This window comes from Anas platyrhynchos, chromosome 25, assembly GCF_047663525.1.
Source record: "Anas platyrhynchos isolate ZD024472 breed Pekin duck chromosome 25, IASCAAS_PekinDuck_T2T, whole genome shotgun sequence".
Lineage (NCBI taxonomy): Eukaryota > Metazoa > Chordata > Aves > Anseriformes > Anatidae > Anas > Anas platyrhynchos.
The window spans coordinates 8,949,555-8,974,594 of record NC_092611.1 but is presented as its reverse complement, the minus strand read 5'-3'; the positions used below and the strand labels follow the sequence as shown (position 1 = coordinate 8,974,594).

Sequence of the window (25,040 nt, the reverse complement as noted above, 5' to 3'; positions counted from 1 at the left end):
GCCAGATCTGTTGCATACAATTGCCAAGGGGCCCTGCTAGAACATCCTGTGTTGGAGACCCTTCTCCCTCTTCTCTTGTGTAATACGAGCAGTGCTCGGAGCAGGGTGCAGGATGTGCTCGGGTCCAAGGGGGAGGCAGCTGGGGCATGCTGTGCGGCGGAGGGAGAGGCTGCCTGCCTGCCTGCCATCTCGGGGAGATGCTGCCCCATGTGTGTGAGAGCAGCCAGCGATCCCTTCCACCTGGCTGCAGCAATGTTTGTTCGTGCCGTCAGGGCACAGACCCGCGGCCTCACAGCATCACGTGTCACCAGGAGCTGCCAGTTCCTTGCAGTAACCTCTCCTTTTTCTGTCTTGTCTGGTTTTCAAGAGTCTATCGTAGGGAACTGCATGGACAGGAGCTCCCCCGGCCAAGCCATGCAGGTGCCTGACCACAACGGGCTGGGCTACCCGGCGCGACCCGCGGCCGGCGAGCACCCGCGGCCCAGGACCCTGCAGAGACATCACACCATCCAGAACAGCGACGACGCCTACGTAAGTCTGAAGAGGCCAGCGCCCAGCAGGGCTAGAGGCAGCGCAGAGAGGCCTCAGTCAGCACATCTGTGTGCTACTACTGAAAACGTTTTAGCAGAGACCAGCATGGGAAGTACTGCTGTGCTCGTGTGATTTGCCCAGAGCTGGCTGTTCTAGCTATGGCACCCCTTCTTTTTCCTCCAAGCTGTTCCTGGTGAAGCCATTTGGGCTGCCCCAGGCTTGGCTCTGGCTGCAGAGGATTACAGAAGCCCCAAGCCCAGCTTTCAGTTCTGCAGAGCTGCTACATGACCTGGCTGTTACAGCCCAGACCTTGACCAGGAACAAAGAGCAGCTGCTCTGCTTCCCATGTTTTGAATCTCTGAGAACAGTCATACTCACATCTTGGCGTGTTCCTTGCCACGGTTTCCTCCTGCTATGAGGCAGAAGGGCTCTTCCCTCATTACTCACATGCAGGAGCTCAGCCCGATCACCCCGTCCGCTCCCAGGTGTTGAGGTGGCATCAGCCACACCTCTGCTGTTCCTGATGTCTGCTTTTCCTTCTTCCCAGAAGCCATCACTGAAGGCTTGCAGGAGCTCCCTGGGCAGCCCGTTGGGGATAGCCAGGGGCGCAGCAGGTGGCTGATCTGCTCCCCCTTTGACCCTTGCACTGGTGTCTCCGCAGGTGCAGTTAGACAACTTGCCTGGAATGAGCTTAATGGCAGGAAAAGCGCTCAGCTCTGCTCGGATGTCTGATGCCGTCCTCAGCCAGTCGTCGCTCATGGCCAGCCAGCAGCTGCGGGACAGGGAGAGCGAGGGTAAGGCCGTGGGGGCAGCGATCTGGGTGGGCTTCCTGCGGAGCCTGTAACTCCGTAGTGCAAGCCCTGATGTTGCTCTTTGGTCTTACAGAATGCGGAGAGGGTTTGGAAGGTCAAGAGCATCCCAACCTAGGTGATGGCAACCAGCATCTAAACACCTCCTGTTACCCGTCGACATGTATTACGGACGTCCTACTGAGTTACAAGCACCCCGAGGTGCCCTTCGGGATGGAGCAGGCAGGGGTGTAACGAGGAGGGAGTGAGTATCCGCGTCCTCCTTTTCCCTCCAGCTGCACGCCCAGGCTCGCCTGTGTGGCAGCCCCAAAGTCGTGCTGGCCAGGCTGCCACGTGTGTCTCCTTCCCCGTGCCTTTGCCCCGCTGTTGGTGCAAGGCTGGAGAAGGGACAACGCTGAGCTTCTGCGCTCCGTGGCTGTCTGCTGTCCCCGCTGCCTGTCAGGGAAGGTGCCCTCCTGCCCTCCTCCAGGCCCTTGCTGTCACACGTTTGTGCCACGTTTTCCTGGCAGTGGCTCCGGTCTGGGCACGGCATGGCCTGTGGGGCTGGACTGTGGACGTGGCGAGGGGCTGTGGGAGCAGGATTGCCATCCTGTGCTATCCCCTAACGCCTCTCTGCTTTTTCTCTCTGTTGCAGGTTTTCTGTACAGCTTTGAAATGAAAAAGGTCCATTTTAAACCAACAGTATCTAGCAGCATTGCGCCAAATTGCCGTAGTATTTCTGACTAACTGGAATACCATGGCCCCTTTCCTCATAATCAGTTCATCCAGTGTGTTGTTCCTTTGGTTTCTTTAATTTTTTGCCATGTTTGCCTGTAACTCCAGCTATCACCGAAATAACCGGAGAACCCGAGTCCTACACGTCAGCGGAGGATTCACGGAGCCTGAGCACTGAGTCTGGTTTTGGAGGGCTTTTACTGCCCGGGCAGGGCCGCGGGGCTGCTCGGGTCCAGGAGCAGAGGGACCGCTGCCCCCCGGTGCCTCCCGGTGCCCCCCGGTGTGTGGGGCAGGAGCAGGCGGGGATGGAAGCTGAGCTCAGCGCTGTGCCGAGCCATCGCAGCCCCGGAGCCGTCCCCAGGAGGCCGAGCTGCCCTTCCCTCCCGAATCCTTTGCACTGGGGAGGGACCCGGCGGGCCCCCAGCCTGGGAGCGGGGGCAGAAGGAGGGGGCCCCGCACCTACCCCTGGTGCAATACGCTTCTCGTCTCATCTTCGTCTGCTTTTGTTCTTACTTCATTTTGTCATCGTGCTGAAAGGATCGCTTCTTCCCCCACCCTCCCCCTTTTTAACCTTTTCTTTTCAAATCCGCATACAACTTTTTTGTTGTTGTTCTGTTTGTTTTTTTTTCCTCCTGGCTTAATGTAGGGAAGACAGATTTTTTTTTCTTTGTTTTCTTAGCTTTTCCTCCTGATCATGTAGGAATTGTTTTTTGGTAAATGTTGTTTTATTATTATTGTTATTAATAAAAGGCAAAAGGAATTTCTGTTTGAGAGAAATTTTTAACTAGATTCTGTTCTATATGAATTGTGACTTGCACCTTTTGTTCAAAGTATTTTATTTCTTTTAATGACTTTGTAATTGTGACTGGTTTTCTCTCTCGTGCCAGTGGCGAAAGTGGTATTCTCCTTTATACAGTTCAGACATGCGTAGGTCTCTTCTTTGTCCTTTCCATCCTTTCCTTGACTGAGAGGAAGCAAACCCGCAGCAGCCGGGGCTCGGGGAGCGCCTGGTGTCATCATTGCCTTCGGGACTTCACGAGCTACAGCTGAAATTCCTCTTATTGACACTTTGGGAATCTTTTTTTTTTTTAAAGAAAAAAAAAAAAAAGGAAAAATCGACCCAGCCCTCCTGAATTTGCACAGAAGGAAGTGTGAAACCAGCGTGGCAGAGGTTAATTCGCTATTGCAACCCATGCCTCTTCCCACCCCCTCCCCACCCTGTCCCCAGGAAAATAATGCTGTAAACGGAGCTGCGGCCCAGAAAACCAGAAAGGAGGAAAAATCTCGGCTGCTGCCAAGCAGCATCTCCCCGGCCAGCGTTGCTGCTGGCACCCTCGAGCTGCTCGGGGCCGTGGCTGCCCTGCTGCATTTATTTCCCCCGCTGGTGAAGGGGGCCCTGAGCGGGCCGGGGGCGCAGGGAGCCAGGCAGGGCTCGCCGGGCTTCAGCGGGAAGATGCCAGGAAACACTGAAAGCCTTTCGCTCTGTACCTTTGGTTTGTTTTCCTTTTGTTTACATGACACTGTATTTCTGGGAGAGTTGACAGCCACCCTACAGTAAGCATCCAAAAAAAAAGCAGGGACTCGCTTAACCGTGCCATTTCGCAGTATCACACTTTTTTTTTTTATCATTGCTTTGTATTGTAGTAATCAATACGCGCAGTATATGTTGAATGTATATTAATATACTTTGCTATTATTTCTGTTTTTTGGAAATGTCAGAAGTATTTTTCTTCCTCATTTATGTTGGACTAAAAAAAAAAAAACTACAAAAAAACAAAAAACAAAACCCAAGTTTCGGTAAACCTTCAGTCCATTTTTTTTGTGGGTCACTTGCAACTAGTCGATTAGTTGGACAGTGGGATCATGACAAATAAAACCATGATGATGATCTTCCCCCGCTCTCTTGTTTGCCTTGTTGCTCAACGCCGGGGGGTGGAGGCGGGGGACGGCCGGGGGCTCTGGGGGCGCCGGGGGCGAAGGCTGGCGGGGTGGCACCGCTGTCCCCTCCTGCGGCCACGCTCGGGGCAGGCGTGGGGCGCACGTGGCCCCGTGCAGTGCCCCTGGGATTTCGGGGCTGCCTCGCTCCCAGCCTCGCCTGCACCCTCCTGGCGGGGACCTCGGGGGCCGCAGGGGTGCCGGGGCATGGCGGAGGCGCAGCCGCAGCCTGTGTTGGAGCTGTTTTCCTGAAATCCTTGGCTTATCTCCCTGCCCCCACTGCAGCGATAGGGCCTCCTGCGAAGGCGCCGAGCGGCGCTGCGCCCCGGCTGACTCATCCTGCGGATGATTCCTGCGCGCTGACGGCCACGGGGGCTTCGCTGCGGGGCCCTGCCCGGGGAGGGGGCTCCAGGAGCAGAGCTGGAGCCGGCAGCACCAACCCACCCCGAGCCCAGAGCCCCCCGGCTGCGCTTCCCCAGCGCCCACGGGCAGCCAGGCCCCCTCTGCAGCGCTTCCCTCCCTCGGGTGCCGTTCACCTCAGCTTCGCCAGCTCCTGGCCAGCAGCTTGTCGTGGTGCTGCCATCACTGCTGCTTTCCTTGTGCCCCAGTTGTGCCTCGAGGTGCCCATCCTGATCCCCAGGCTGCCTCCAGACCCTAAAGGGTGGGAGCGCTCCAGCAGGATGCGGTGCTGGCCCCCTGCGTGTGCTGCACCCCGCTGCATCCCCCTGGGGGTCAAAGACGGTGCCAGGAGCCTCCTTCCCAAACCAGGCTTCCCCTGGGGCAAGGGGAAGCTGTGGGCAGCGGAGGGGAGCAGGGAGCAGGGTGCCACAGGGGATGGGGACAGGGACAGGGACAGGGATGCGGTGCCCGACCACTGGGCTGGGCTTGGGGCTGCCCCAGAGCAGGGAGCATCGCTCCCCCGTGGGCAGCTCCCCCGTGGCATCGAGCAGCCCCTCCTGGTGCCCGGTGCTCCTCCGCAGCAATGTCTGAGGCTGTGCCCTGCTCTGTGCCCAGGCCCCACCGGGCTCCTTCCCTTGGAGCCGTCGCTCTGGCTGCTGAGCAGCTGGGCACCAAGGAGGAATTTTGGGGTGGCTGTGCCGGGGTGCTGTGCCCACGCTGGCTGCTTGCTCGGGGCTCAGCCTTTGCCTCACTTTGCCCGGGTGATGCTGGCACAGGGACGCAGCAGCCCCTGGGCACGGCTCCAGGTCCTCTGCACGGGGCCATGCCGGGAACCGGGGGGATGTGAGCAGCGGGGGGCTCGGGGAGGGAAGGGGCAGGGGCCCACAACAGCGGAGGAAGCAGGGCGAGGGGTTGGGGTTCAGCAGGCCAGATCCCTGCGGGTATAAACCTCGTCCCCGGGCTCACGGCCAATCCCTGGGGGCTGCCGAGGGGCCCTGGTGGGGCCGGAGCAGCGGGCAGGAATCTGGGTCACCCGGAGCGTAAACAGGCTCCTTGGCCAGCGAGTTGCGTCCCGCGGGGAGCTCCTGTTTGCTCGGGGCCCTGCCAAGCCGGCGCTCCTTGGCGTGCTGGCCCGCGCCCGGGCTGTGCGCACGATCCTTGAACTCCACGCGCCACATCGCCCGCGCCGGGGAGTGATTTCTTGGGCTGCAGCGCTGGCTTATCTCCGGCGGGAGCAGCCCCTCCTGCATAAATAGCAGCCGCGGGGAAGCAGCGGGCTCACACGGGACGAGCAGCAGCAGAGCGGAGCCAGGAGAGCGCCGGTAAGAGCCCGCGCTGCCCCGGCACGGGATGCTCGCCCAGGCTGCCCCCGGCTCCGGGGTTCCTCCAGGACCCCCGGCCGGGGAATGGGGCCGGCGTCCTGCCCCACAGCAGGAGGGGGCCACACAGGGACCGTCCCACACCCAGCGGGGGCACCCTCGGGGTGTCTGCTGCTGGGTCGGGGGGCTCGGGTGCTGGGCTGGCTCTGCCGAGGGCTCCCCTCACCCAGCCGCCTTGCTCTGCCCCCAGGTTCTGCCCGAAGATGAGAGTCGTGGTGGTGACCCTCGCCCTGCTCTTCCTGACGGGTAGGTCCAAAGGGGGGCAGCGGGGACGGGGACGGGGATGGGGCAGCCGAGCCTGCTGCAAGCGCTGCGGGGAGCACCCGGCTGGCCAGCTCCGAGCCAAAACTCAGCCACGAGCCCCCGGGAACACCGCCGGGGCGGTGAGGGCTCAGCAGGTCCCGGGCACAGCAGCGGGGCTGGGTCTGCCCGGGTCTCCTGGCCGCCCGTCCTGAGCACGCCGTGCGTCCCTGCAGGCACCCAGGCCCGCTACTTCTGGCAGCACGATGAGCCCCAGGCACCCCTGGACCGCCTCAGGGACCTGGTGGACGTCTACCTGGAGACCGTGAAGGCCAGCGGCAAGGATGCCATCGCCCAGTTCGAGGCCTCTGCCGTGGGCAAACAGCTCGAGTAAGTGGGGAGGGGGACGGTGGGGGGGTCCTGGTGGCCGTGTCCCCGTGCCCGGCGCCGTGCCTGACCTCGCCGTGCTCTCCCCAGCCTGAAGCTGGCCGACAACCTGGACACGCTGGGCGCTGCCGCCGCCAAGCTGCGGGAGGACATGGCCCCCTACTACAAGGAGGTGCGGGAGATGTGGCTGAAGGACACCGAGAGCCTGCGCGCCGAGCTGACCAAGGACCTGGAGGAGGTGAAGGAGAAGATCCGGCCCTTCCTGGACCAGTTCTCCGCCAAGTGGACGGAGGAGCTGGAGCAGTACCGCCAGCGCCTGGCACCCGTGGCCCAGGAGCTGAAGGAGCTCACCAAGCAGAAGGTGGAGCTGATGCAGCAGAAGCTGACCCCGGTGGCCGAGGAGGCGCGGGACCGCCTGCGCGGGCACGTGGAGGAGCTGCGCAAGAACCTGGCGCCCTACAGCGACGAGCTGAGGCAGAAGCTGAGCCAGAAGCTGGAGGAGATCCGGGAGAAGGGCATCCCCCAGGCCGCCGAGTACCAGGCCAAGGTGGTGGAGCAGCTCAGCAACTTGCGCGAGAAGATGACCCCCCTGGTGCAGGACTTCAAGGAGCGCCTCACCCCCTACGCCGAGAACCTCAAGACCCGCTTCATCTCCCTCCTGGATGAACTCCAGAAGACCGTGGCCTGAGCTGGCGTGGCCAGGGACTGACCCCGTCCCCCCGTCCTGCTCCCGCAGTGCCCCCTCTCCGCCCGGCACCCGGGGTGGCCGAGGGGACCGGCTCCGGGGGCCCCGGGCCAGGCCAGCCCTGGGGAGCCCCCCCTGGGGACCAACTCCTCGCACACCCCCTTCCCTCCCCGAACCGGAGTCTGTCTCAGCTTCGCCTCTCTTTTATCAAATAAACACGACTTAAGTTATTGGAGCTCACTCAGTCTTTGCAGTGGATGCTGGAGGGGGGCAGCCTGTGGGGGGGACGCGTGGGTGCAGCGAGTGGCACTGGGCTCAGCCGCATCCCTCTGGCACAGGGAGAGGGTCTGAGGTCTGGGGGGTCCTGGGGAAGCAGGGAAGGGAGGTGGCAGGGTGGGTGCCCAGGGCTCTCCCTGCTGCCACCGCAGACCTCCGAGCCCTTCAGGTGCTGCTCCCAGCTCTGCCCAGGGCACAGCCCCAGCTCTGTGCCTGCCGCAGCCCCGCGGCTCTCCCTGCTCCGAGGGCTCTGAGCTGGGCCAGCACGGGCTCTGTCACACCGAATGCATCAAGAAGCATCTGCCAGGGTGGGCAGGCACGGTGGGGGCTGCTCTGGTGTTGGCTGAACCCTCCCAGCTTGCAGCCCCTGCATCCCCTCAGCACCCCAGTGTGTGTGTGTTGGTGCAGCGCGGTGCTCGCCCACGGCAGAGGTGCACACCCCCAGCCCGTGCCCTCCCTCGCCCACGCTGCGCGCTCCTCCTCGCCACCCCGTGCCCCCAGTGACCCCCGGCACAGCCATCCACCTCGCTTCAGCTCCACTTTATTACAAGAACCGCCACGGAGGGCACACGTCGCTCCGTGGGGGAGCCGGGGCCGGTGGCCAGGTGGGACCCGCACCCGGCCGCCCCCCGCCAGCCCGCGGCAGGGCTACGCGCCCGGCGTCAGCTTCCAGAACTCCGAGAGCTGCTCCTTCAGCCGGGCCAGCTGCTGCTTCACCACGTCGGCGTTGTCCGACAGCCATTTCCTGCAAGGGAACCGCAGTCAGAGCACGGCACCGGGCGCGTGCCGGTGGGCAGGGGGCAGGGTGCCCGGCTGGTTTTGGGGCGCGGGGGCACCTGGCTTGCTGAGCTGCCTCTGACTCCTGCACCGTGGTGAAGACCGACTTGACCACGTCGGTGGCTTGCTTGACGTACTCCTGCACTTTCCTCACCACCGTGTCCGTGTCATCGGGCGTGTCAGCCCCTGCGAGCACAAGCCCGGTGGGAGCGCTGCGTGCGCACCCCTGCGCCCCGCGCCCCCCGAGCTCCCTCCAACCCCTTCCTCCCATCACCCTCCCATCGCCCTTACGTGCTCCCACTGCCAGGACGGCCACGCAGATGAGCAGGAGCAGGACTGAGACCTTCATGGCTGGGGAGAGAGCAGAGCACATGGTGTGGGGTGGTGGGCAGGGGCCCCATCCCCAACCCCTTTTGCCCAGTGCCTGGTGCCCATCCCAGGCCTGATGCTTTCCGGGGGCTTCCCCACTCACCTGGGCGCGCTGTGCCGGGGCTCTGCTCCGTGGGGGCAGCCCCAGCCTCCCACTTTATACCCTCCCCAACAGCCGCCTCCGAGGGTGCTTGCGCAAAGGTCAGCGGCGGAGTGGCTGCGGGGAGGGGGCGCGTTCCCAGGTTTGCTCTGGATGGGTTTTTCTCCCCCCCGTTTGGAGTTGAGAAATCCCCCAGCAGCGGGGGCCAAGGCTGCAGGGGCTGGCTGGGGGCTGTGCATGTGTGTGGGCACACACGTGTGTGCGCAGCCACGCCGGGCTGAGGGTGGCCGTGGGGACAGGCCCGGGGCTGCCATGGGCTCGCACAGCACAAGGGTGACATCCAGTGGCACCCACTCCCGGCCTGGGACAACGCAGGGCTGCCTCTGCTCAGGGGGCCCTGACCCCGGGGGGCTGCTGGCAGTGCCCAGGCTGTGTCCCCAACCCCGGGCACCCCGAGGTGCTGAGGCTGGGAGCATCGCAGGGCCTTGGCTGTGGCTCTCTTGATCCGAGCATCACCGCTGCCCGGCTGCTCCCTGCCCCTGCCACCCCTGTGCTGCGCCCCAGCACTGCACATCCCCACCAGTCTCCACTCCGGCGTGCTGTCCCCTCTCCCCCAGCCTCCCCATCCCAGAAGGGTCTCAGCCCCGGGTCCCCGTGCTGCCCCCAGCCCCTCGCTGGGTTTGCCCACACGCCCTGGCAGCGCTGGCCTTTGGCACCCAACCAGAGGGCTGGCAGAGCCGCGGGTGCTATCAGCACACGTCAGGCCCTTCCACGTTGCGACCTTGCTAAAGTCCAAGCCTGGGATCCGTGGCTCAGGCCTGCGTGGAAGCGGCGAGGCTGCTCGGGGAGCATAAATAGCCGCCGGCACTGCCCGGCTCGGCAGGTCCTGCAGGAAGCAGCAGCACAGGGGAGCCTCTCCTGCACCGCTCAGGATGTCTCCCAAGGTGGCCGCCCTCTTCTTGGCGCTCCTCGCCATCGCGGGTGAGGCATAGCAGGGGCCGTGGGGGGGGTTGTGGGGCTGAGCACGGGGCTCTGCCTTGGGGAGGGGACCTGGCATGATGGCCGGGGGGGTCTCTGAGCGTGGCAGTGCCAGCGCTGACCCCGTGTCCGTGTCCCTGCAGGGACGCAGGCTGATGTCAGCGCGGACCAGGTGGCCACCGTGCTCTGGAAGTACTTCAGTGAGCTGGGCAGCAATGCCAAGGAGACCGTGGACCAGCTGCAGCAAGCCGAGATCACCAAGCAGATCAAGTGAGTGCAGGGGCTGCTGCGGCACTGGGGGCTGCGGGGCAGGGGAGGGCGCTGGGTGCTGGGTGCTGGGTGCTGGGTGCTGGGCACTGACCACCCGCTCTCCGCAGCACCCTGCTGCAGGGCAACCTGAAGAGCATGAACTCGTACACCGAGGAGCTGCAGCGGCGCCTGGTGCCCTTCGCCACGGAGCTGCAGGCGCGGCTGGCACAGGACTCGCAGCGGCTGAAGGAGCAGATCCGCAAGGAGCTGGCTGAGCTGCAGGCCAAGCTGGCGCCCTACGCCGACGAGGTGCACCAGCAGATCGGCACCAACATCCGCGAGCTGCAGGCCAAGCTGAGCCCCTACGCCGAGGAGCTGCGCTCGCAGGTGGACCGCGGCACCGGGGAGCTGCGGCGGGCGCTGGAGCCCTACGCCGCCGAGCTGCGGGAGCGGCTGCAGGACAACGCGGGCAGCATCCAGGCCTCCCTCAGCCCCTACGCACAGCGGCTGCAGGAGCAGATCGACAGCAGCGTGGAGAACCTGCGGGGGCAGCTGACGCCGCTGGCCGATGACCTGAAGGGGCAGGTGGCGCAGAGCGTGGAGGGGCTGCGCAAGGGGCTGAGCCCTTATGCCCAGGAGGTGCAGGACGGCCTCAACCGGCAGCTGGAGAGCCTCTCGCTGCAGATGGAGAAGGCGGCCGAGGAGCTGCGCACACGCCTGGCTACCAACCTGGAGGAGCTGCGCTCCCAGCTCAGCCCCCTGGCGCTGGAGCTGCAGCAGGCGCTGCAGAGCGATGCCGAGGGGCTGCAGCAGCGCTTGGCCCCGCTGGCCCAGCAGCTGGAGGAGCGCGTGGGGCAGACGGTGGAGGCTTTCCAGAGGCAGGCGGCCCCCGTCGGAGAGGCCTTCGGGCAGCAGCTGGTGCAGCGGCTGGAGGAGATGCGGCAGAAGCTGGAGTCGGGCACGGCGGGCGTGGAGGACCACCTGGACCTGCTGGAGAAGGAGGTGCGGGAGAAGGTGGCCACCTTCCTCAGCACCACAGAGCAGGCAGAGGAGTGAGCCCCCCCTCACTCCCCCAGTAGCATTCGGGGCTTCTCCGCGGGGCGGAAATAAACTGGCGCTTTGTGATGCACTCGATGTCTGTGTCCGTCCTTCCCCTGCTCCCTGCTGTCCCGAAACCCCCGGGTGCTGCTCGGCCTCCCCTCTGGGTTTGGGCCTGGGGACAGAGGTGTGGCTGGGAGGGAGCCAGGGCAGGCTGTGGGCGCTGTGTGGGGGCCAGGAACCTTTTAGCCAGGTGAGCACACCACACGGGGCTGGCTGCCCCCACGCGGGGGCTGAGCCTGGGGTGTCACCGCAGTGCAGTGCCACGGTGGCTCAGTGGCACCTGGGCTCCTCCGGGGCTTTGGACAGGGAGGTGTGATGCCGAGCATCCCCGCTGCAGCAGGACCAGGGCACCCTGGGGCTCACGGCGGGGTCTCACCAGCACCCCCAGCTCCACCAGCAGAGCACCCCGGGGTGCTGGGGGCGACCTCTTGTTGTAGGGGGGATGTGGGCACCAGAGGAGTCCCCCGGGGCCTCACCCCGTGTGCCGGACTTTGCACGGAGACGCCGATGGGTGCGGGGCAGCCCTGGAGGTGCCTCTTGCAGCAGGTCTGCTCCTGCCCCTGTTTGCTGGGTTGCTCCAGAGCAAACACCCAAAGCCCGGAGTCAGCAGCTCGGGGGAGCGGCCGGGGGGAGCTGCACACAGCAGCCCCTGCCTGGCTGGCAGTGGGGCTCTCCTGCCCCTCTGGGCGCAGCCTCTCTCCACGGGGACAAGACCCAGGCTGAGGACAGGGAGGTGTTTTTCACGGGGGGAAAATTTGGACAAAAAATGGGTGAATCCTGCCAGGGCTGGGGTGTCGTGGTCCCCAGGGGTGGCTGCAGCCAGTGCCCTTCTCCCATTCCCCCATCCCAGTGAGCCCAGAGGGGCGTCCCATGGCCCAGTGAGCCACCAGCAGCTCCCACAGGCAGCACCGCCGGGGGGACCTGCGTTTGGGTGAACTTCAGCCAGTTCCAACGTCCTGCTGTGAGCAGCTGGCCTGTGGGCTGCTCTGCTAACCGCTGCCTTCCTCCTCCTCATCCTCATCCTCATCCTTCTCCTCCTCCTCTCCCTTCCTCCTGCTCCTCCACTGCCTTCCTCCTTCCCTGCTTTCCTCCACTGCCTTCCTTCTCCTCCTCCTCCTCCTCTTCCTCCACTGCCTTCTTGATCCTCCTCCACTGCCTTCCTCTTCCTCCTCCTCCTCCTCCAGGCTGCTTTGCGGGGCCAGGAGGGAGCCGAGCCCAGCGGCTGTGCCTTCATTTAAGGCCCTGGACGCTGCTGAAAAAAAAAAAAAGAAAAAAAAAAAGGAAAAAAAAAAGAAAAAAAAAGGGAAAAAAAGAAAAAAAAAAAAAGAACAAAAAGGAGGGCCAGAAAAGTGGGCAGAAAAGGGGCAGATCCCGGGGTTCCATTGATGGGACCACGCCGGGGGGCGTGGCTACACCCGGTGGGCGTGGCTACAACTGGTGGGCGTGGCCACGCGGCCGCTCCCATTCACCCAGCCGCGCGCCGCCCCGCCCACCTCCCCGTTACTCCCACCCCTTCCCCACGTGCCCCCTCCGTCACGTGGCGGCGGGCCGCGCCTGCGCGGTGCGGCGGGGCCGCGGCGCTCTCCACAAGATGTCGGCGCTGGGCGCGGTGGAGGCCGGGACCGGGACCGGGGCCGCCCTGTTCCGCCCGCTGGACGCCGAGGACGGCGAGCAGCGGCCGGCGGAGATCGAGTCGTTGTGCATGAAGTGCCACCGCAACGTGAGACCGCGGGGGGTGGCGGTGCTGTGGGGGCGGCGGGTCCCGCTGCCAGCCCCCCGCCTCACCGTGCCCCGCCGCAGGGCGTGACGCGGCTGCTGCTGACGCGGGTGCCGTTCTTCAGGGAGCTGATCGTCAGCTCCTTCAGCTGCCCCGCCTGCGGCTGGGCCGACGCCGAGATCCAGCCCGCGGGCAGCATCCAGGAGCGGGGGGTGCGCTACACGCTGGCGGTGGGGGCCCGGCAGGTGAGCGGGGGGGGGGGTCCCAAAGCTCCCCCCTTGGTGTGAGGGTGGGGGTGAGGGAGGTTTTTGGGGGGCTGTGGTGATGGGGATGTGCCCTGCAGGATATGAACAGGGAGGTGGTGAAGACCGACTGTGCCTCCGCGCGCATCCCCGAGCTGGACTTCGAGATCCCGGCCTTCTCGCAGAAAGGAGGTGGGTACGGGGCCGGCCCCCCCTTCGCTGCCCCCCTCAGCAGCAGCACCGGGGTGCGCTGAGCGCTGCCCCTGCGCCTCTCGTCTCTCCCTTTCCAGTCCTGACCACCATCGAAGGCATCATCGACAGAGCTGTCATGGGCTTGGAGCAGGACCAGCCCGTCCGCTGGGTAAGGTGCTGTGGCACAGGGATCTCCTCAGGGATTTGGTACACGCTTGCTTTGCTCCCCTGCCTCCTGGCTCTCCACCCTTCTAATCAGCGGTGTTACGGGCTCTGGTTTGTTCTGCTGACAGCGTTATCTTCAGCTCCGGGTTGCCCCCAGCATCGGTTCCAAACGTGTCTCCCTTTTCGCAGGCAACAGACAAAGAGGTGGCAAGTAAAATCGATGAGTTCATCGGTAAATTAAAGCAGCTGAAAGAAGTACATTCCCCTTTCACGTTTGTAAGTATGTGCAGAAGGGCACACCCGTTATGATGGAAGTGTGGCTGGCTTCCTAAGGCTTTCTGTGGCTCTTCTGCTGTAGATCATAGACGACCCTTCAGGGAACAGCTTTGTGGAGAACCCCTACGCGCCACAGAAGGATGAAGCTCTCGTGGTCACGCATTACAAGAGGACTCCCCAGCAGGCTGCCATGCTGGGGATTGAGGTAACGTGGAGGCGTTGTGCTCCCTTCTGCCCAGCGGTCCCTTCCCCATCGCTGGTGGTGTGGTGGCAGCTTTCTGCATGTGCCACGTGGCCTGGGCACGCGCTCAGGACTGATCTGCCCCTCATTGCCTGTGAGACCTCAAATTAAATAGCAGGTAGCAGTTAATGCTGTTTCTGGGCTGTCCTGTTGCAGGGAGAGGAGTTGGATGAGAAGCCAGCTGATTCTGTAGAGGATCTGAGGAACGAGGTGGGTGACTTTGCAATCTGATGGTGGCTGTGTCGAGGTGACTGTGGTACGTGGGGCTGGCTGATGCTCCCTGACTGCCCTTTTCCTTCCTTTGATCTAGGTACTGCAGTTCAACACCAACTGCCCCGAGTGCAATGCCCCAGCTAACACAAACATGAAGCTGGTGCGTATCCTGTGGGTGACAGCCTGGGGTCAGGCTGGTGGCGGCTGCTGGGGGCTGTGCAAAGGCCAGGGTGAGGGTGGCTTTGTGTGCTGCCCTGGGCCTGTTCTGCTGCATCCATAAGGCACGAATAAATGATAGCTAGCAGAGGGCACAGTCCGCTCTGAGATGGAATTGCTGAATTTTCCTTGACTGCCTGCTCCAGAAATCCCCCACTTCAAGGAGGTGATTATCATGGCCACAAACTGTGACTCCTGTGGGCACAGGACAAATGAGGTGAGCTGGTAAACTACTGGCCTGTTCTTTCTTCTTTTTGTGTGCTGGGGGGAGTTCTTGTATTTTTTCATGGCTGGGTGTTTCTCAGACTCCCTGCCTGTGCTTCACACTGTTCAAAACGTAGCAGTCTGGGCAAGCCAGGCAGGGAGGCTGGGCTCTCAGTCTGTTTCATGATGCCCATTGCACTGGGCGTAGAACTGCCTTGGTTACGTGTGGGGGCAGATCACCTGCAGACTGTGCTGAAGCTGACACCTGGTTAGGTTGGGGTCTGTTCAACGTGCTGGAAGACTCCCGTGTTCCCCAAATAAGGGGAGAGAGCCTGGCTTCCCTGTAAATTATGGCCTGACCAGTATGAAAGTTGGGGCCGCTGACTCTTGGGTGTTGTAGGTGAAGTCTGGAGGAGCAATAGAACCCCAGGGCACCAGGATCACCCTTCGGATTACAGATCCTTCGGACATGACGAGAGACATCCTAAAGGTAAGGAGCCTTCGGCTACCTGCCCCCTCCCACAGAGGGTGCCTGCTGGGCTGTCAGGACTCATGCAGGGTCCCTGTTACAGTCGGAGACGTGCAGCGTGGAGATTCCAGAGCTGGAGTTTGAGCTGGGAATGGGAGCACTGGGAGGGAAATTCACCACGTTGGAAGGGCTGCTGAAGGACATCAAAGACCTGGTAAGTGGGCCTGGGCTGCTGTCTAGTGGAGCTCTGCCAGAAGGGTTTGTATTCCTCTGCAGAGCAGTGCACTGCTCCTCTCGTGCTTCTTCCTCCCTTCCCAGCACGGCGTGTTGGTTATGCTTGTGCTGAAGGGTCTTTCTCAACACCCAGCAGAGCTCAGACCCCTCTGCATTAATGTTTGGCCTGTGTGTGTGAGGGCACTGTGGGACTGGGCTTCTCCTGCCCTGCATAAGTGCTGGGTCTGCTCTTCCAGGTGGAGAGAAACCCCTTCACCCTGGGGGACAGCTCTACTCCAAGCAAAAAAGAAAAGCTGCAGGAGTTTGTTGGCAGACTGCAGGAGGTAAGTGTCCTTAATTCCCAAACTGTGGTGTGGTTTTGGCTTTGTCCCTGCAGTGAATGGGGTGTGTTTAACTGAACTGCGTGCCAAGTGCCACAGAACCTCTTTGAGCTGTTCCACAGTTGCGCTTCTGTGCCCTCACGTGTTTGTCAAGCAGCTGCTGTTAACTAAGGCAGATGTTCAGTGAAAAGACGTGTGCTGTGGGTCTGTTGGTACCACAAATGCCTTAATGTATTGGCGTGCTCTCTTTCTGCAGATAATAGAGGGAAAGACCAAGGCTCACTTCATAATGGATGATCCAGCAGGAAACAGCTACCTTCAGGTACAGTGGTGTGCACTCAGACATCCTGACATGTTCTGAATAGCTTGGGAGGATTTTTCCCCTTGTTTGTTGGCTGTTAGGGTTTTTGGGGGGCTTGTGTAACGAGGGGGAGTACATAGGGAAGGAAGGCACTTCATAGGGAAGGAAGACTGCTGGTAAATTGGGGGGAGGGATGGTGGCAGTGGTGTCTGTGTTTGGGATAAGGGGCTGGGGATTTTAGTATTCTGGAATACCAGATTTTGGTATTCTGGTTCTGATGGGCAACTGGTGCTTGGCACAGGGGCTGGGTTTGTTGGGTCTGGAGCTCCTCCGCCCCAGGCAGAAGGGGAGGGAGGCTCAGGAGGCTTCTCTCTGCCCCGCAGAACGTGTACGCCCCGGAGGAGGACCCGGAGCTGCGGGTGGAGCGCTACGAGCGCAGCTTCGAGCAGAACGAGGAGCTGGGCATCAACGACATGCGCACCGAGGGCTACGAGGCGGCTGCCGACCGATAGCAGCGGGGCCCAGCCCCCCTCCCGCAGCACCAGGACTCACTGCTAACCGGGGGCACGCCGGGAGTGCCGCGCTGGGGTGGGTGGGGGGGTGATTTTGGGGTAGATTCGGCTGTTTTTGGGGTTTGTTCTAATAAAGCACCTGCGGATAGCACCATGCGCTCGGCTCCTCGTGGCGGGGCGGGAGGCCACGCCCCCTTCAAGGTGGCCACGCCCACTCCCCAAATGGCCACGCCCACCCCGATACCTATTACAAGATTGACCACGCCCACTCACCACAGACCACGCCCCCCTTCCGTGTGACCACGCCCACCCCCCGATACCTAACATGCGCCATAGCCACGCCCACACACTCGCTGACCACGCCCCCTCCATCCTTAGCCACGCCCCCCTCCGCCGCCCCGTGTCCCTCGGCGGCCGCCGTACTTCCTGTTTCCGTACTTCCTGTTTCCTCCCGGTTGCCGCCCGGCCATGGCGGCGCGGGGCCTGCCGAAGGCCCAGTACCTGCAGCGCTACCTCAGCGGCCCGCCCGCCGCGCAGCCCCGCCGCCGCCGCAGGAAGAAGCCGCCGGGCGCCGCCAGGACCGGGTGAGTGCGGGGCCGAGGCCTCCTCCCCCTCCCCAGCGCCTCAGAGCCGGGCCCGGTGCTCCCCTCCCCGCCCCCCCCCCCATCCCCTCACAGCCGGGCCTGGTCCCGGTTCCCCCCCCCCGGGCCCCAGCCGCTGACGGAGGCCCCGGGCCCGCCCGCAGGATGCGCATCGTGGATGACGACGTGAGCTGGAGCAGCCTGGCCGGTGGTGGGGAGCAGCAGCAGGACGAGGAGGAGGAGGAGGAGGGAGATCTGCCCGTGGTGAGCGCCCCGGGGGGGCACGGAGCCGTCAGGGGTGGGACTGGGGCTTTAATTCTGTAACTAGGGCTTTAGTTCCTAATTCTGTAGGTAACAGAACTGCCTACACTGGGAGGGAGCTCCGGGATTACCTGGTCCAACCTCTGAGCTGACACAGCAAGCCCTCCCCTAACCCGTATCACCCAGCTCTACCCCTAAACATCTTAGTCACACCTAATCACTTCTTTTGCAGAGTTTAAGCCCCTTTCTGTTTCTTTTTCCCCCTACAATTTGCATTGTTGACTCCAGCGTTTCATCCTTAGGTGGCAGAGTTCATCGATGAGCGTCCCAGTGAAGTAAAGCTCATGGAGGAGTTCCGAACAAATGCGAAATGGAAGCTGTTAGGAGGTGAGGCAAAACCTTCCTGGCACTTCTCCCTGAATGCTTTGCTGTTCTAAACAATAAAATGGTGAGGTAAAAATAGTGCTAGCTCACAAAAAATCTTTTAGTACTAAAGAGATCACAGTGTGGAGAACCTTACTCTAGTAACTTACTGATGTTTTTTCTTTAGATCAGAACGAAGACTCGCAGAGTTCAGATATCTCAGTACCTGCCAAACCTACCGCAAGGTCTGTATTTCCAGCCACAAATTCTTCTCTTAGTTAATCCTTTTTTTATTTGTTTTGGTCGTTCTCTGTCTCATTCTGCAGTTTCAAAGTGCTGCAGCGTTAGAAGTAGCACACACGGGGATACTTCTTCCACTGCTGAATCCCCTCTGGATGGGGGAGAAAAGCTGTCAGCTGGCGCATTGTTTAGGTTTCTGCAAGATGTGCAAGCAGCCACCCTGCAATCCCTTGTTACCAGATAAATCTGTGCAGTGACTGGCTGCAGACCTGGAGCACAGTGAGGGTGGTGGCATCGCAATGTGCCCCTCTTCTGAAGGCAGCTGGGGGATGTTCTGTGATCAGAGCCCAGGGGGGCGTTTTGTCGTGAGAAGGTGATTGTAGGAGGGCACAAAACAGGCAAAACAGCAAAGCAAAACAAACTAATTCTCATTTGAAACTTCCCTCCTCCTCCTAGGCGACAGCGCCACGACTCCCCAGACAACTCACCACCAAGGCAACTACGGCACGACTCCCCGGATCTGTCCCCTCCCAGGCGAGAGAGAAACAATTCCCCCAGCCTCTTACCACCCAGGCAGCAGCGCAACGACTCCCCGGATCTCTCCCCACCACGACAGAAACGCCACGACTCTCCGGATCTCTCTCCTCCGAGGCGGAAGCGCCACGACTCTCCAGACCCATCAGCTCCCAAGCGACAGCGCCACGACTCTCCAGATCTTTCTCCTCCCAGGCGACAGCGCCACGACTCTCCAGATCTTTCTCCACCGAGACGGAAACGCCACGACTCTCCAGATTCATCACCTCCGAGACGGAAACGCCACGACTCCCCAGATCTCTCTCCTCCCAGGCGACAGCGCCACGACTCTCCAGATCTCTCCCCACCGAGACGGAAACGCCATGACTCTCCAGATCTTTCTCCACCGAGACGGAAGCGCCACGACTCCCCAGATGTCTCTCCAAAGAGAGTCAGTTCAGCAATGGGAAAAAAGGGCTGCAAAACAACAGAGAAGTCACAGTCAGGGGGGATGCAAGGAGAGCAACCTCACCTCAGGCATGGCTTCTCTGACAAGTCCTCATCGCGTCAGAAGCGGCAGGCTACGCCAGATCTGTCCCCTCCACGGAGGAGGAGAGATGATTCTGACCCAGATTTATCACCACGTCGGCAAAAGAGGTCTGGGTCACCTGGTCAGAAAAAGCCGAGTAGAACAAAAGGTGAGCCTGGAAGAGTTATTGTTCTGTCTCTGCTGATCGTTGCTGGCTGCCTGGTCTGTGGTGCTGTGTGCATGGTTCTGGGAGTGAGCAGAGTGGGATTAGCAGTCTGTCAGCAAGGAATGGTAGCGGGCAGTTTGCTGCCTCTGGTTAAACTAGTTCCTGTAATCCTACCAGTTATTAGCTTGAGCAGAGTTAACCTACAGGTTAGCTGGGTGAGGCTTAACTTGTCTGAAAGGAAAGCTTAAACCTTGCTTCCTAGCAATGCACGTTCAGAAGGAATAGAATTTAAAGGCTGGTGCCACGTGTTTGTCTTTCCCTGCAGCTTGTCACCTCTCAAGGTATTGATTTTTCAGTGAGTTACCTCGTGCGTCACCACGGTCAGACCTTCTGTGATTTTTGTATGTGTCTGTGTTACAGGTGCTTCCCCAGACATGAGGAAGCCTAGGCACGTGCCCTCGCCTCAGAGGTGCCCGAGGCATGACTCTGAGTCCCCACCTCCCCGGAGGGCCGCCCGGAACGCCTCTGATGCAGACCTTTCTCCGCAGCGGAAGGATCGCAGGTCAGGCCTAGTGATTCCCTTAAGCACAATCCTCTGCAACAGAATCAAAGCACATTTTCTGACTCTGATTTCTCTCTTCTGTGAAGGACTCTGCCCACTGGGAAGGATCAGCAGAGCTCGAGGAGTCCCACTGATCTCTCACCTCACCACCACCGTGACTCTAAGGGATCTCCCAAGAAGGTGAGGGCTTTTTCTTTCCATCTGAGCTCTAGATGACTTCCTTCTGATAGAAAATTTGAAGTCCAGTGGCTTACAGACTGCACCTCATCTGTGCAGCTGTGCTGGACTGTCAACTCTCAGTGAGATGAGGTTTGAGAGACATAAAGGGACTCTGTCTCAGTGCACTGTTTTTTTTGGAGGGCTGTGGCAGCTGCTCCCAGAGTGGCTTTGTAACCTGGCTGTCTTTTCTGGTATTTCTCTTGATTTTGGGCCATCCCCTCATTATGCCTCTGGGTTACTGGGCAGCTCTCAGCCAGCAGCAAGTGTGATTCTTTTTGATTCCCAGGCAAACATGATGATGACGGGCGTCAAAGCTGGCTTGGTGTCAGCTGATGTGCTGCGGAGGGAGCAGCAAGAGCTCAAGAAGCGTGAGAGAAGTAACAGGCACCTGGAAGGTAGGGGTCTAAACCCACTGGTGAGCAGCAGCTTGCTTTATTTTTCTCCACTTTCTGCTGGTTCTTAATGCTGTGTCAGGCCCTGTCTTGAGTGCTGGTTGTGGGAGAGCAACCCTGTGGAGTAGCATCTAGACATGCTGATGGATTCCTGTGGGTAGGGCCAGTGGGCCTCTGAAAAGAAACCAAAACACTTTCAAATGGTGATTTCAAAGCAACGTTAGTGAAATCGTTGGAGAGGTGAGAGGCTTTTTACTCTGTCTGCCCCAGCTTCATGTCCTAATCAGAAGAAGTGAACTGGTGTTCAAAGAGCTCGTGGTGTGAGTGTGGCTATGTGGGGCAGCAGCTAATTTGCCTGTTACCAGTAGGTAAGCTCTTTCAGAGGCTAGAACATGTAAAAGGAAAATATGCAGAGATGAGTTCCAGTTAGTCACTGAATTGTCTGGAGGCTGTGAAGTATTCCAAAATGAGTGACTTGGGGCATCTGTCACCTTCAGAGGAATCTCGGCACACTGAAACCGTCTACCGAGACAAGTCAGGCCGCAAGAGGGACCTTGCTCAGGAACGACTTGAGCAGAAGCAGAAAGATGAAGCCAAGGCTGAGAGAGATGAACAATACGCCAGATGGGGCAAAGGGTAAGGGTCCTTCCGTGGTCGTTGGGTCTTGCATCACAACTCCACTCCCTGTTTTTTTGTCTGGTTTTGGTACCACCAAAGGTACCGCTTATAGTGCTACCTCTCACAGGGTCAGGGGCTGAAGGTTAGTAATGTTTTGAGTTTGAACCTGGGACATACATACATACTCCGATATGTCTTAGAGACCCCTTGAATTATCCCATCCATTGCTGCACGTGCTTTGGGAATGCTGCACACAGTGGAAGTTCAGGACTGTGGTCAGTACTGCAAGTCACAGTAAAGGACTCTGTGGTTTCGGGATAAAGCTTTGTTTCTGTTCGTTTTCAGGCTAGCACAGGGGAGGCAACAGCAGCAGAATGTGGAAGATGCAATAAAAGAGATGCAGAAGCCACTGGCCCGTTACATTGATGATCAGGATCTGGATCGAATGCTGCGAGAACAAGAGAGAGAAGGAGACCCCATGGCTGACTTCATCAAAAAAAGGAAGGCCAAGGAGAACAAAGAAAAGAAAGGTATGGGTATTAAGCTACGCTGGTGTAGGTTTTAAGGCACAAGGAGCATAGAAATGCAGCTGCTGTTTAATTAATAGCATAACATTGCTTCATGGCAGCTTAGTCCTTGTCTGGAGTTAGTGACACAGCAGTGTTTGCTATTAGTGGCTTGTTACTAGTAACTGTTACTGCTATTTGTTAGCTTAGAGAGTGTATCCAGTGACCTATGCAGTCAGCATACTTCAGTTTGATTAAGGGAGTGCTGCGAGTTTCCACTGTGAGCTCCACAGAAGGCAGTAGAGGCAGTCTGTGCGTTAGGTCTGTGTAGCTTTGAGGTTGATGTGATCACAGGATTGCACTGCGGTAGTAAATGGTTGGATTGTTCTTTCTGTCTCCAGAAAAACCTAGGTACAACGGACCAGCACCTCCACTCAACAGATTCAACATATGGCCGGGGCATCGCTGGGATGGCGTGGACAGGTATATATGTGTTCCTGAGACACTGATGACGTAGATTAGCAGTAAAACTAAAAGAGCTTTTACTTCAAAGAGCTTACAGCGAATGAGATTTAGCACGTGCAACCTTTACATTGCCAACAGTTATGAATGGGTGCTAAGTATCCTTGCCTGGGACAGAAAGGAGCAAGGCTCTAATCGGATCAGGTCCTTCAAGGCCTGTAGTGGCTCTGATGAGGCACCAGGGGAACATCCTGTGCTGTGTGTTGGCACCGTGTTGCATCTGTTGGCTGACAGCAACGTTTCAGATAGCTTCTGGAACGTGAACACGGGGCAGCAGGCAGAGAGAGCCCCCCTCAGCCTCAGGATGTAGTCGCTGAACTCTCATCAAAGGCACTAGCTGCTGTTAACCGCAGATCAAGGTGGGAACTCAGCTGGAGACGGCAAAGCAGAAGTAGTGAAAAACTTGTGATGTCTCTAAAAAAAAAAATATTGTTGCTTTAGCAAAATCTCCTGTACTGCAGCCCACACTCTTGGTATCACTTTGTAGGTCCAATGGATTTGAGCAGCAGCGCTTTGCCAGGATAGCCAACAAGAAGGCGGTTCAGGAGCTTGCATATAAATGGAGCGTTGAGGACATGTAGGCAGAAGAAACAACCACGCAGAACAGCACCTCTGGACGAGAGGTCCACCTCCTGCTGCTGCCGGGGCTGTGAGTAGTAGCTCCGTCTGCCTGGACCAAGCGCTGCCCTCAGCGTGTCCCAGCGGGCCGTCCGCCAAGAGGCAAGGCTGCGTTTAGAGGAGCTGCTGAAAGGATTTCCAGCCAGCCAGAGCAGACTGGTGCGGGGAGCTGCAGTGGCCGAGTGTGCTGGAGAGGTGCAGTGGCTGCTGCCTGCTGCTGCTCTCTGGCGCTTCCTCGTGAGGTGCTGCAGACACAGACTCCTGGCCCATGTATTTCTCGTCTAACAAGCTGTAGAAACTATGCTAAATTGTTTTATGCCAAATGCTTTGCTCTCTGAAGGTGGTTTACAGATCTTAAATCTCTTAAATCTCAGGGTTTTTAATGGTGAAACTATGCTGAGAACCTGGTCGCTGGAGAGTTAACCTCATCCAGTAGGTCAGTCTGTTCCAGAGTTCTTCCAGAGAGCATCTGTGCCCTAAAACCCAGTACTGTGAGCTGATTTGCCTCTGGGCTCGTGTCAGATCTGCCCCCATGTCCTGGCTAGCAAGCCCAGAGGGCTTGTGTTCAGTTTTGTGCAGCTCTTGTGCCCTCTAGTTCATGGAGTCAATGGGCTTGCAGTGAAATTAGTAAAGCAGAGCTGCTCCTTGTCCTGCTGGAGTTGTGCCAGGTGGGTCGGTCTGCGGCAGGAAGCTGCTTGCCGTGTATCTGTCGCTCTGGTTCTACCCTGGAAGAGGCAGAAGGAACAACACGCGGTGTTATACTTGAAGGCAAAATCTTCAGGAGCTCCAGCAGCTCCTCGGGGGTCGATTTCTTGTGGAAATAAACATGCAGAGGCTGCTTAAGCTGTTTCCCCTGACCATTATTTTCTTCGGAGTAGCTAATGGTCATGGATTAGCCCCCCCAGATGTCTCTCTGGACAGTGCTGCTTGGCACTTCTTAACGCTGCTGCCTGGGGGCTTGCTCCGGCACGGAACGTAACCCCTCTCTGGTGAGCAGAGCTGTCGGGCTCGGAGCTAGAGGCCAGGCAGAGTGTTTCACTCAATCCCTGCTTGCGAGAAAGCACTTCTGGAAATAAATACAGTTGTTCTTGTTTACGTCCCAGAGAGCATGTATTAACTGCAGCCAGCAGTTTCCATGGAGATGCCTTGTCTTCAATAGTGATCAGGGGCCAGTCATCAGCATTGCTCTTTGCAGCGATTCGCGAGCAGTAGGAGGGCTGTGGGTGAGAAGATAATGACAAAGTTTTCTCTGGAGTGTGTGAGCCTTGAGACTGTCTTCCCTGTTTTTCATTCCCAGTTATGTTTCTAGCCATCCTGAAATCTGTATGTACACTTGTAAATAACAGCTTTCTGTTTTTTTTACTCGATTTTTGTGTGCTGTTTTTTTTCCGAGGCAAGGGCGAGGCGGGTAAATAATTGTCAGCCTGCTGGTAAAAGGATTGCATGTAATTTCCTCTGCTGCCATCACAGCCCGTGGCTTGCTCGGCCAAACAAATTGTACTTTGCTAACACCTTTTTCTGAGTCTGTTGGTAACTATCCAGCTGAAAGCGGGAACTTACTGGGCCGTGGCTGCGCTGACAGTCCTGCAGGTATTTATGGGGCAGTCGGAAAGCCTTGCTGCGTTCGCTGGGCACAGGTACCCTCCATCCCTGCTTCCAAGCACATAAACCACAGCCTTCTATTCACAGCCAGTGACTGGGGTCAGGAGAGGAATGGAGAATGAGGCACCGCTCGTAGATCCTGTGGGAGTGAGTTGTGGTTTCTACCGTAATAGCTAAACCGAGGGAAACAGCCCTGAGCAGGGCTCATTTTTCGTGGACACAAAGGTGATGTAAAGGCACGCTCGGCTTGTGCAGGCCCCGCTGTACCCTGTCAGGCAGGAAAGTAGTTTGGGAGTGCGAGGCACTAGTGTGAGGCAGCAGTAATGGTTCAGTGCTGCAGAGCTGCTTGCTGCAGCATATTGAAAACCTGCTCCTCAGTCACGCACAGGTTCTGCTTGTACTTCTCCCTTCACCACCAAGGTCCTGGATTATTCCTGTAACCAGGAGGAACTGCGGCCTTGAAGAACAGAGTTAATTTTAACACACTCAGTTTTGCTCTCACGTAGCAGTGCTTCTGGAGATGTCTTTTCTTGTGTTAATTCTTTTTTTTTCTCTTTACATTGTATTACTGAATTCACCTTAGAATTGTTGCTGTGTTTAGATGCTTGTACTTTCTTGTCCGCCCTGCCTGGGTGGAAGCGTGCTGCTTCCTTCCCGAGGAGCAGCAGCCCACGTGCAGCTGGCTAGCGCCAAAGTAGGGAATGTAAGTTGCTGTTCAGGAAGGCAGAGCCAGCTTAGTGCTGGTACTAATACAGTGCATTTTTTGGACCTGTAAACAGCATAAACTTCTGCAACTTATTTCCAAGGCTTCAGTTTTAAAATTTTAAATGGAAGTACGTGTTTATTACTACCACGGGGACCTTAGAGCAGAGCTCATTACGGCACTGAATTTCTGTAATACATCTATTACAATTTTATTACCAGGCACTTTCTTGCTAAGATATATCTCTGTGAAGTAACAGGGTATAGGAGAGCTTAGATGATGCAATTTAACCATTAAAAGGAATCCTTTTCCATCGTTGCCTGGATGCAAATTGGCAAATGCTGTGGTGGCTGATGTGGATGCAGCTGGACCAATAACAGCTGGGACCTGAACCGGCCCTGCAGCTGGAGAAGG

The 25,040-nt window shown here is 58.9% G+C and overlaps 6 protein-coding genes across 9 annotated transcripts in view; 5 read left to right on the top strand and 1 right to left on the bottom strand.

Annotated features, from left to right (window-relative positions):
* SIK3 (SIK family kinase 3) overlaps positions 1 to 3,947 on the top strand; it is a 68,262-nt gene extending 64,315 nt beyond the window's left edge. For all 4 annotated transcript variants that reach the window (XM_038167509.2, XM_038167510.2, XM_038167508.2 and 1 more), the window contains 4 exons: positions 368 to 531; positions 1,193 to 1,325; positions 1,417 to 1,584; positions 1,975 to 3,947. In XM_038167509.2, the coding sequence (XP_038023437.1) occupies positions 368 to 531; positions 1,193 to 1,325; positions 1,417 to 1,574 (455 nt within the window). In that variant the 3' untranslated portion in view covers positions 1,575 to 1,584; positions 1,975 to 3,947. The remainder of the gene's footprint in view (positions 1 to 367; positions 532 to 1,192; positions 1,326 to 1,416; positions 1,585 to 1,974) is intronic.
* A 1,658-nt stretch (positions 3,948 to 5,605) lies between these two features.
* APOA1 (apolipoprotein A1) lies at positions 5,606 to 7,309 on the top strand. Its single transcript, XM_027444321.3, has 4 exons — positions 5,606 to 5,710; positions 5,958 to 6,013; positions 6,244 to 6,397; positions 6,485 to 7,309. Exons 2-4 carry the CDS (start codon positions 5,971 to 5,973, stop codon positions 7,080 to 7,082), a joined length of 795 nt encoding a protein of 264 aa, XP_027300122.1. The 5' UTR covers positions 5,606 to 5,710; positions 5,958 to 5,970; the 3' UTR covers positions 7,083 to 7,309.
* A 570-nt stretch (positions 7,310 to 7,879) lies between these two features.
* On the bottom strand, positions 7,880 to 8,741 carry APOC3 (apolipoprotein C3). The gene is made up of 4 exons (XM_027444320.3): positions 8,605 to 8,741; positions 8,424 to 8,483; positions 8,192 to 8,318; positions 7,880 to 8,100 (listed from the first exon to the last, which is right to left on the bottom strand). Exons 2-4 carry the CDS (start codon positions 8,479 to 8,481, stop codon positions 8,004 to 8,006), a joined length of 282 nt encoding a protein of 93 aa, XP_027300121.1. The 5' UTR covers positions 8,482 to 8,483; positions 8,605 to 8,741; the 3' UTR covers positions 7,880 to 8,003.
* Positions 8,742 to 9,440: 699 nt separating this feature from the next.
* Positions 9,441 to 10,957, top strand: LOC101797331 (uncharacterized). The gene is made up of 3 exons (XM_021270123.4): positions 9,441 to 9,582; positions 9,723 to 9,849; positions 9,957 to 10,957. Exons 1-3 carry the CDS (start codon positions 9,534 to 9,536, stop codon positions 10,882 to 10,884), a joined length of 1,104 nt encoding a protein of 367 aa, XP_021125798.3. The 5' UTR covers positions 9,441 to 9,533; the 3' UTR covers positions 10,885 to 10,957.
* A 1,503-nt stretch (positions 10,958 to 12,460) lies between these two features.
* On the top strand, positions 12,461 to 16,385 carry ZPR1 (ZPR1 zinc finger). The gene is made up of 14 exons (XM_038167514.2): positions 12,461 to 12,649; positions 12,730 to 12,891; positions 12,990 to 13,080; positions 13,179 to 13,249; positions 13,435 to 13,521; positions 13,604 to 13,726; positions 13,919 to 13,972; positions 14,073 to 14,139; positions 14,338 to 14,408; positions 14,796 to 14,885; positions 14,968 to 15,078; positions 15,335 to 15,421; positions 15,675 to 15,740; positions 16,103 to 16,385. Exons 1-14 carry the CDS (start codon positions 12,521 to 12,523, stop codon positions 16,229 to 16,231), a joined length of 1,338 nt encoding a protein of 445 aa, XP_038023442.2. The 5' UTR covers positions 12,461 to 12,520; the 3' UTR covers positions 16,232 to 16,385.
* Positions 16,386 to 16,635: 250 nt separating this feature from the next.
* Positions 16,636 to 23,688, top strand: BUD13 (BUD13 homolog). The gene is made up of 12 exons (XM_038167512.2): positions 16,636 to 16,815; positions 16,977 to 17,076; positions 17,376 to 17,460; positions 17,624 to 17,681; positions 18,133 to 18,887; positions 19,305 to 19,446; positions 19,533 to 19,626; positions 19,952 to 20,060; positions 20,555 to 20,693; positions 21,021 to 21,205; positions 21,583 to 21,664; positions 22,191 to 23,688. The coding sequence occupies exons 1-12, from the start codon at positions 16,700 to 16,702 to the stop codon at positions 22,282 to 22,284; spliced, it is 1,959 nt and encodes a 652-aa protein (XP_038023440.1). The 5' UTR covers positions 16,636 to 16,699; the 3' UTR covers positions 22,285 to 23,688.
* Positions 23,689 to 25,040: the final 1,352 nt, after the last annotated feature.

Excerpts from the sequence above, each read along its gene's own strand:
- APOA1 (XM_027444321.3), top strand. The coding sequence starts at position 5,971 with ATGAGAGTCGTGGTGGTGACCCTCGCCCTGCTCTTCCTGACGG. Across the intron at positions 6,014-6,243 it reads CGCCCTGCTCTTCCTGACGG|GCACCCAGGCCCGCTACTTC; the intron begins GTAGGTCCAAAG and ends GCGTCCCTGCAG. Across the intron at positions 6,398-6,484 it reads GCCGTGGGCAAACAGCTCGA|CCTGAAGCTGGCCGACAACC; the intron begins GTAAGTGGGGAG and ends TGCTCTCCCCAG.
- APOC3 (XM_027444320.3), bottom strand. The coding sequence starts at position 8,481 with ATGAAGGTCTCAGTCCTGCTCCTGCTCATCTGCGTGGCCGTCCTGGCA. Across the intron at positions 8,319-8,423 it reads CGTCCTGGCAGTGGGAGCAC|GGGCTGACACGCCCGATGAC; the intron begins GTAAGGGCGATG and ends TTGTGCTCGCAG. Across the intron at positions 8,101-8,191 it reads GAGGCAGCTCAGCAAGCCAG|GAAATGGCTGTCGGACAACG; the intron begins GTGCCCCCGCGC and ends GTTCCCTTGCAG.
- LOC101797331 (XM_021270123.4), top strand. The coding sequence starts at position 9,534 with ATGTCTCCCAAGGTGGCCGCCCTCTTCTTGGCGCTCCTCGCCATCGCG. Across the intron at positions 9,583-9,722 it reads GGCGCTCCTCGCCATCGCGG|GGACGCAGGCTGATGTCAGC; the intron begins GTGAGGCATAGC and ends GTGTCCCTGCAG. Across the intron at positions 9,850-9,956 it reads GAGATCACCAAGCAGATCAA|CACCCTGCTGCAGGGCAACC; the intron begins GTGAGTGCAGGG and ends CGCTCTCCGCAG.
- ZPR1 (XM_038167514.2), top strand. The coding sequence starts at position 12,521 with ATGTCGGCGCTGGGCGCGGTGGAGGCCGGGACCGGGACCGGGGCCGCC. Across the intron at positions 14,140-14,337 it reads CACAAACATGAAGCTGGTGC|AAATCCCCCACTTCAAGGAG; the intron begins GTATCCTGTGGG and ends TGCCTGCTCCAG. Across the intron at positions 14,886-14,967 it reads TGACGAGAGACATCCTAAAG|TCGGAGACGTGCAGCGTGGA; the intron begins GTAAGGAGCCTT and ends TCCCTGTTACAG.
- BUD13 (XM_038167512.2), top strand. The coding sequence starts at position 16,700 with ATGGCGGCGCGGGGCCTGCCGAAGGCCCAGTACCTGCAGCGCTACCTC. Across the intron at positions 19,627-19,951 it reads CTAAGGGATCTCCCAAGAAG|GCAAACATGATGATGACGGG; the intron begins GTGAGGGCTTTT and ends TTTGATTCCCAG. Across the intron at positions 20,061-20,554 it reads AAGTAACAGGCACCTGGAAG|AGGAATCTCGGCACACTGAA; the intron begins GTAGGGGTCTAA and ends TGTCACCTTCAG.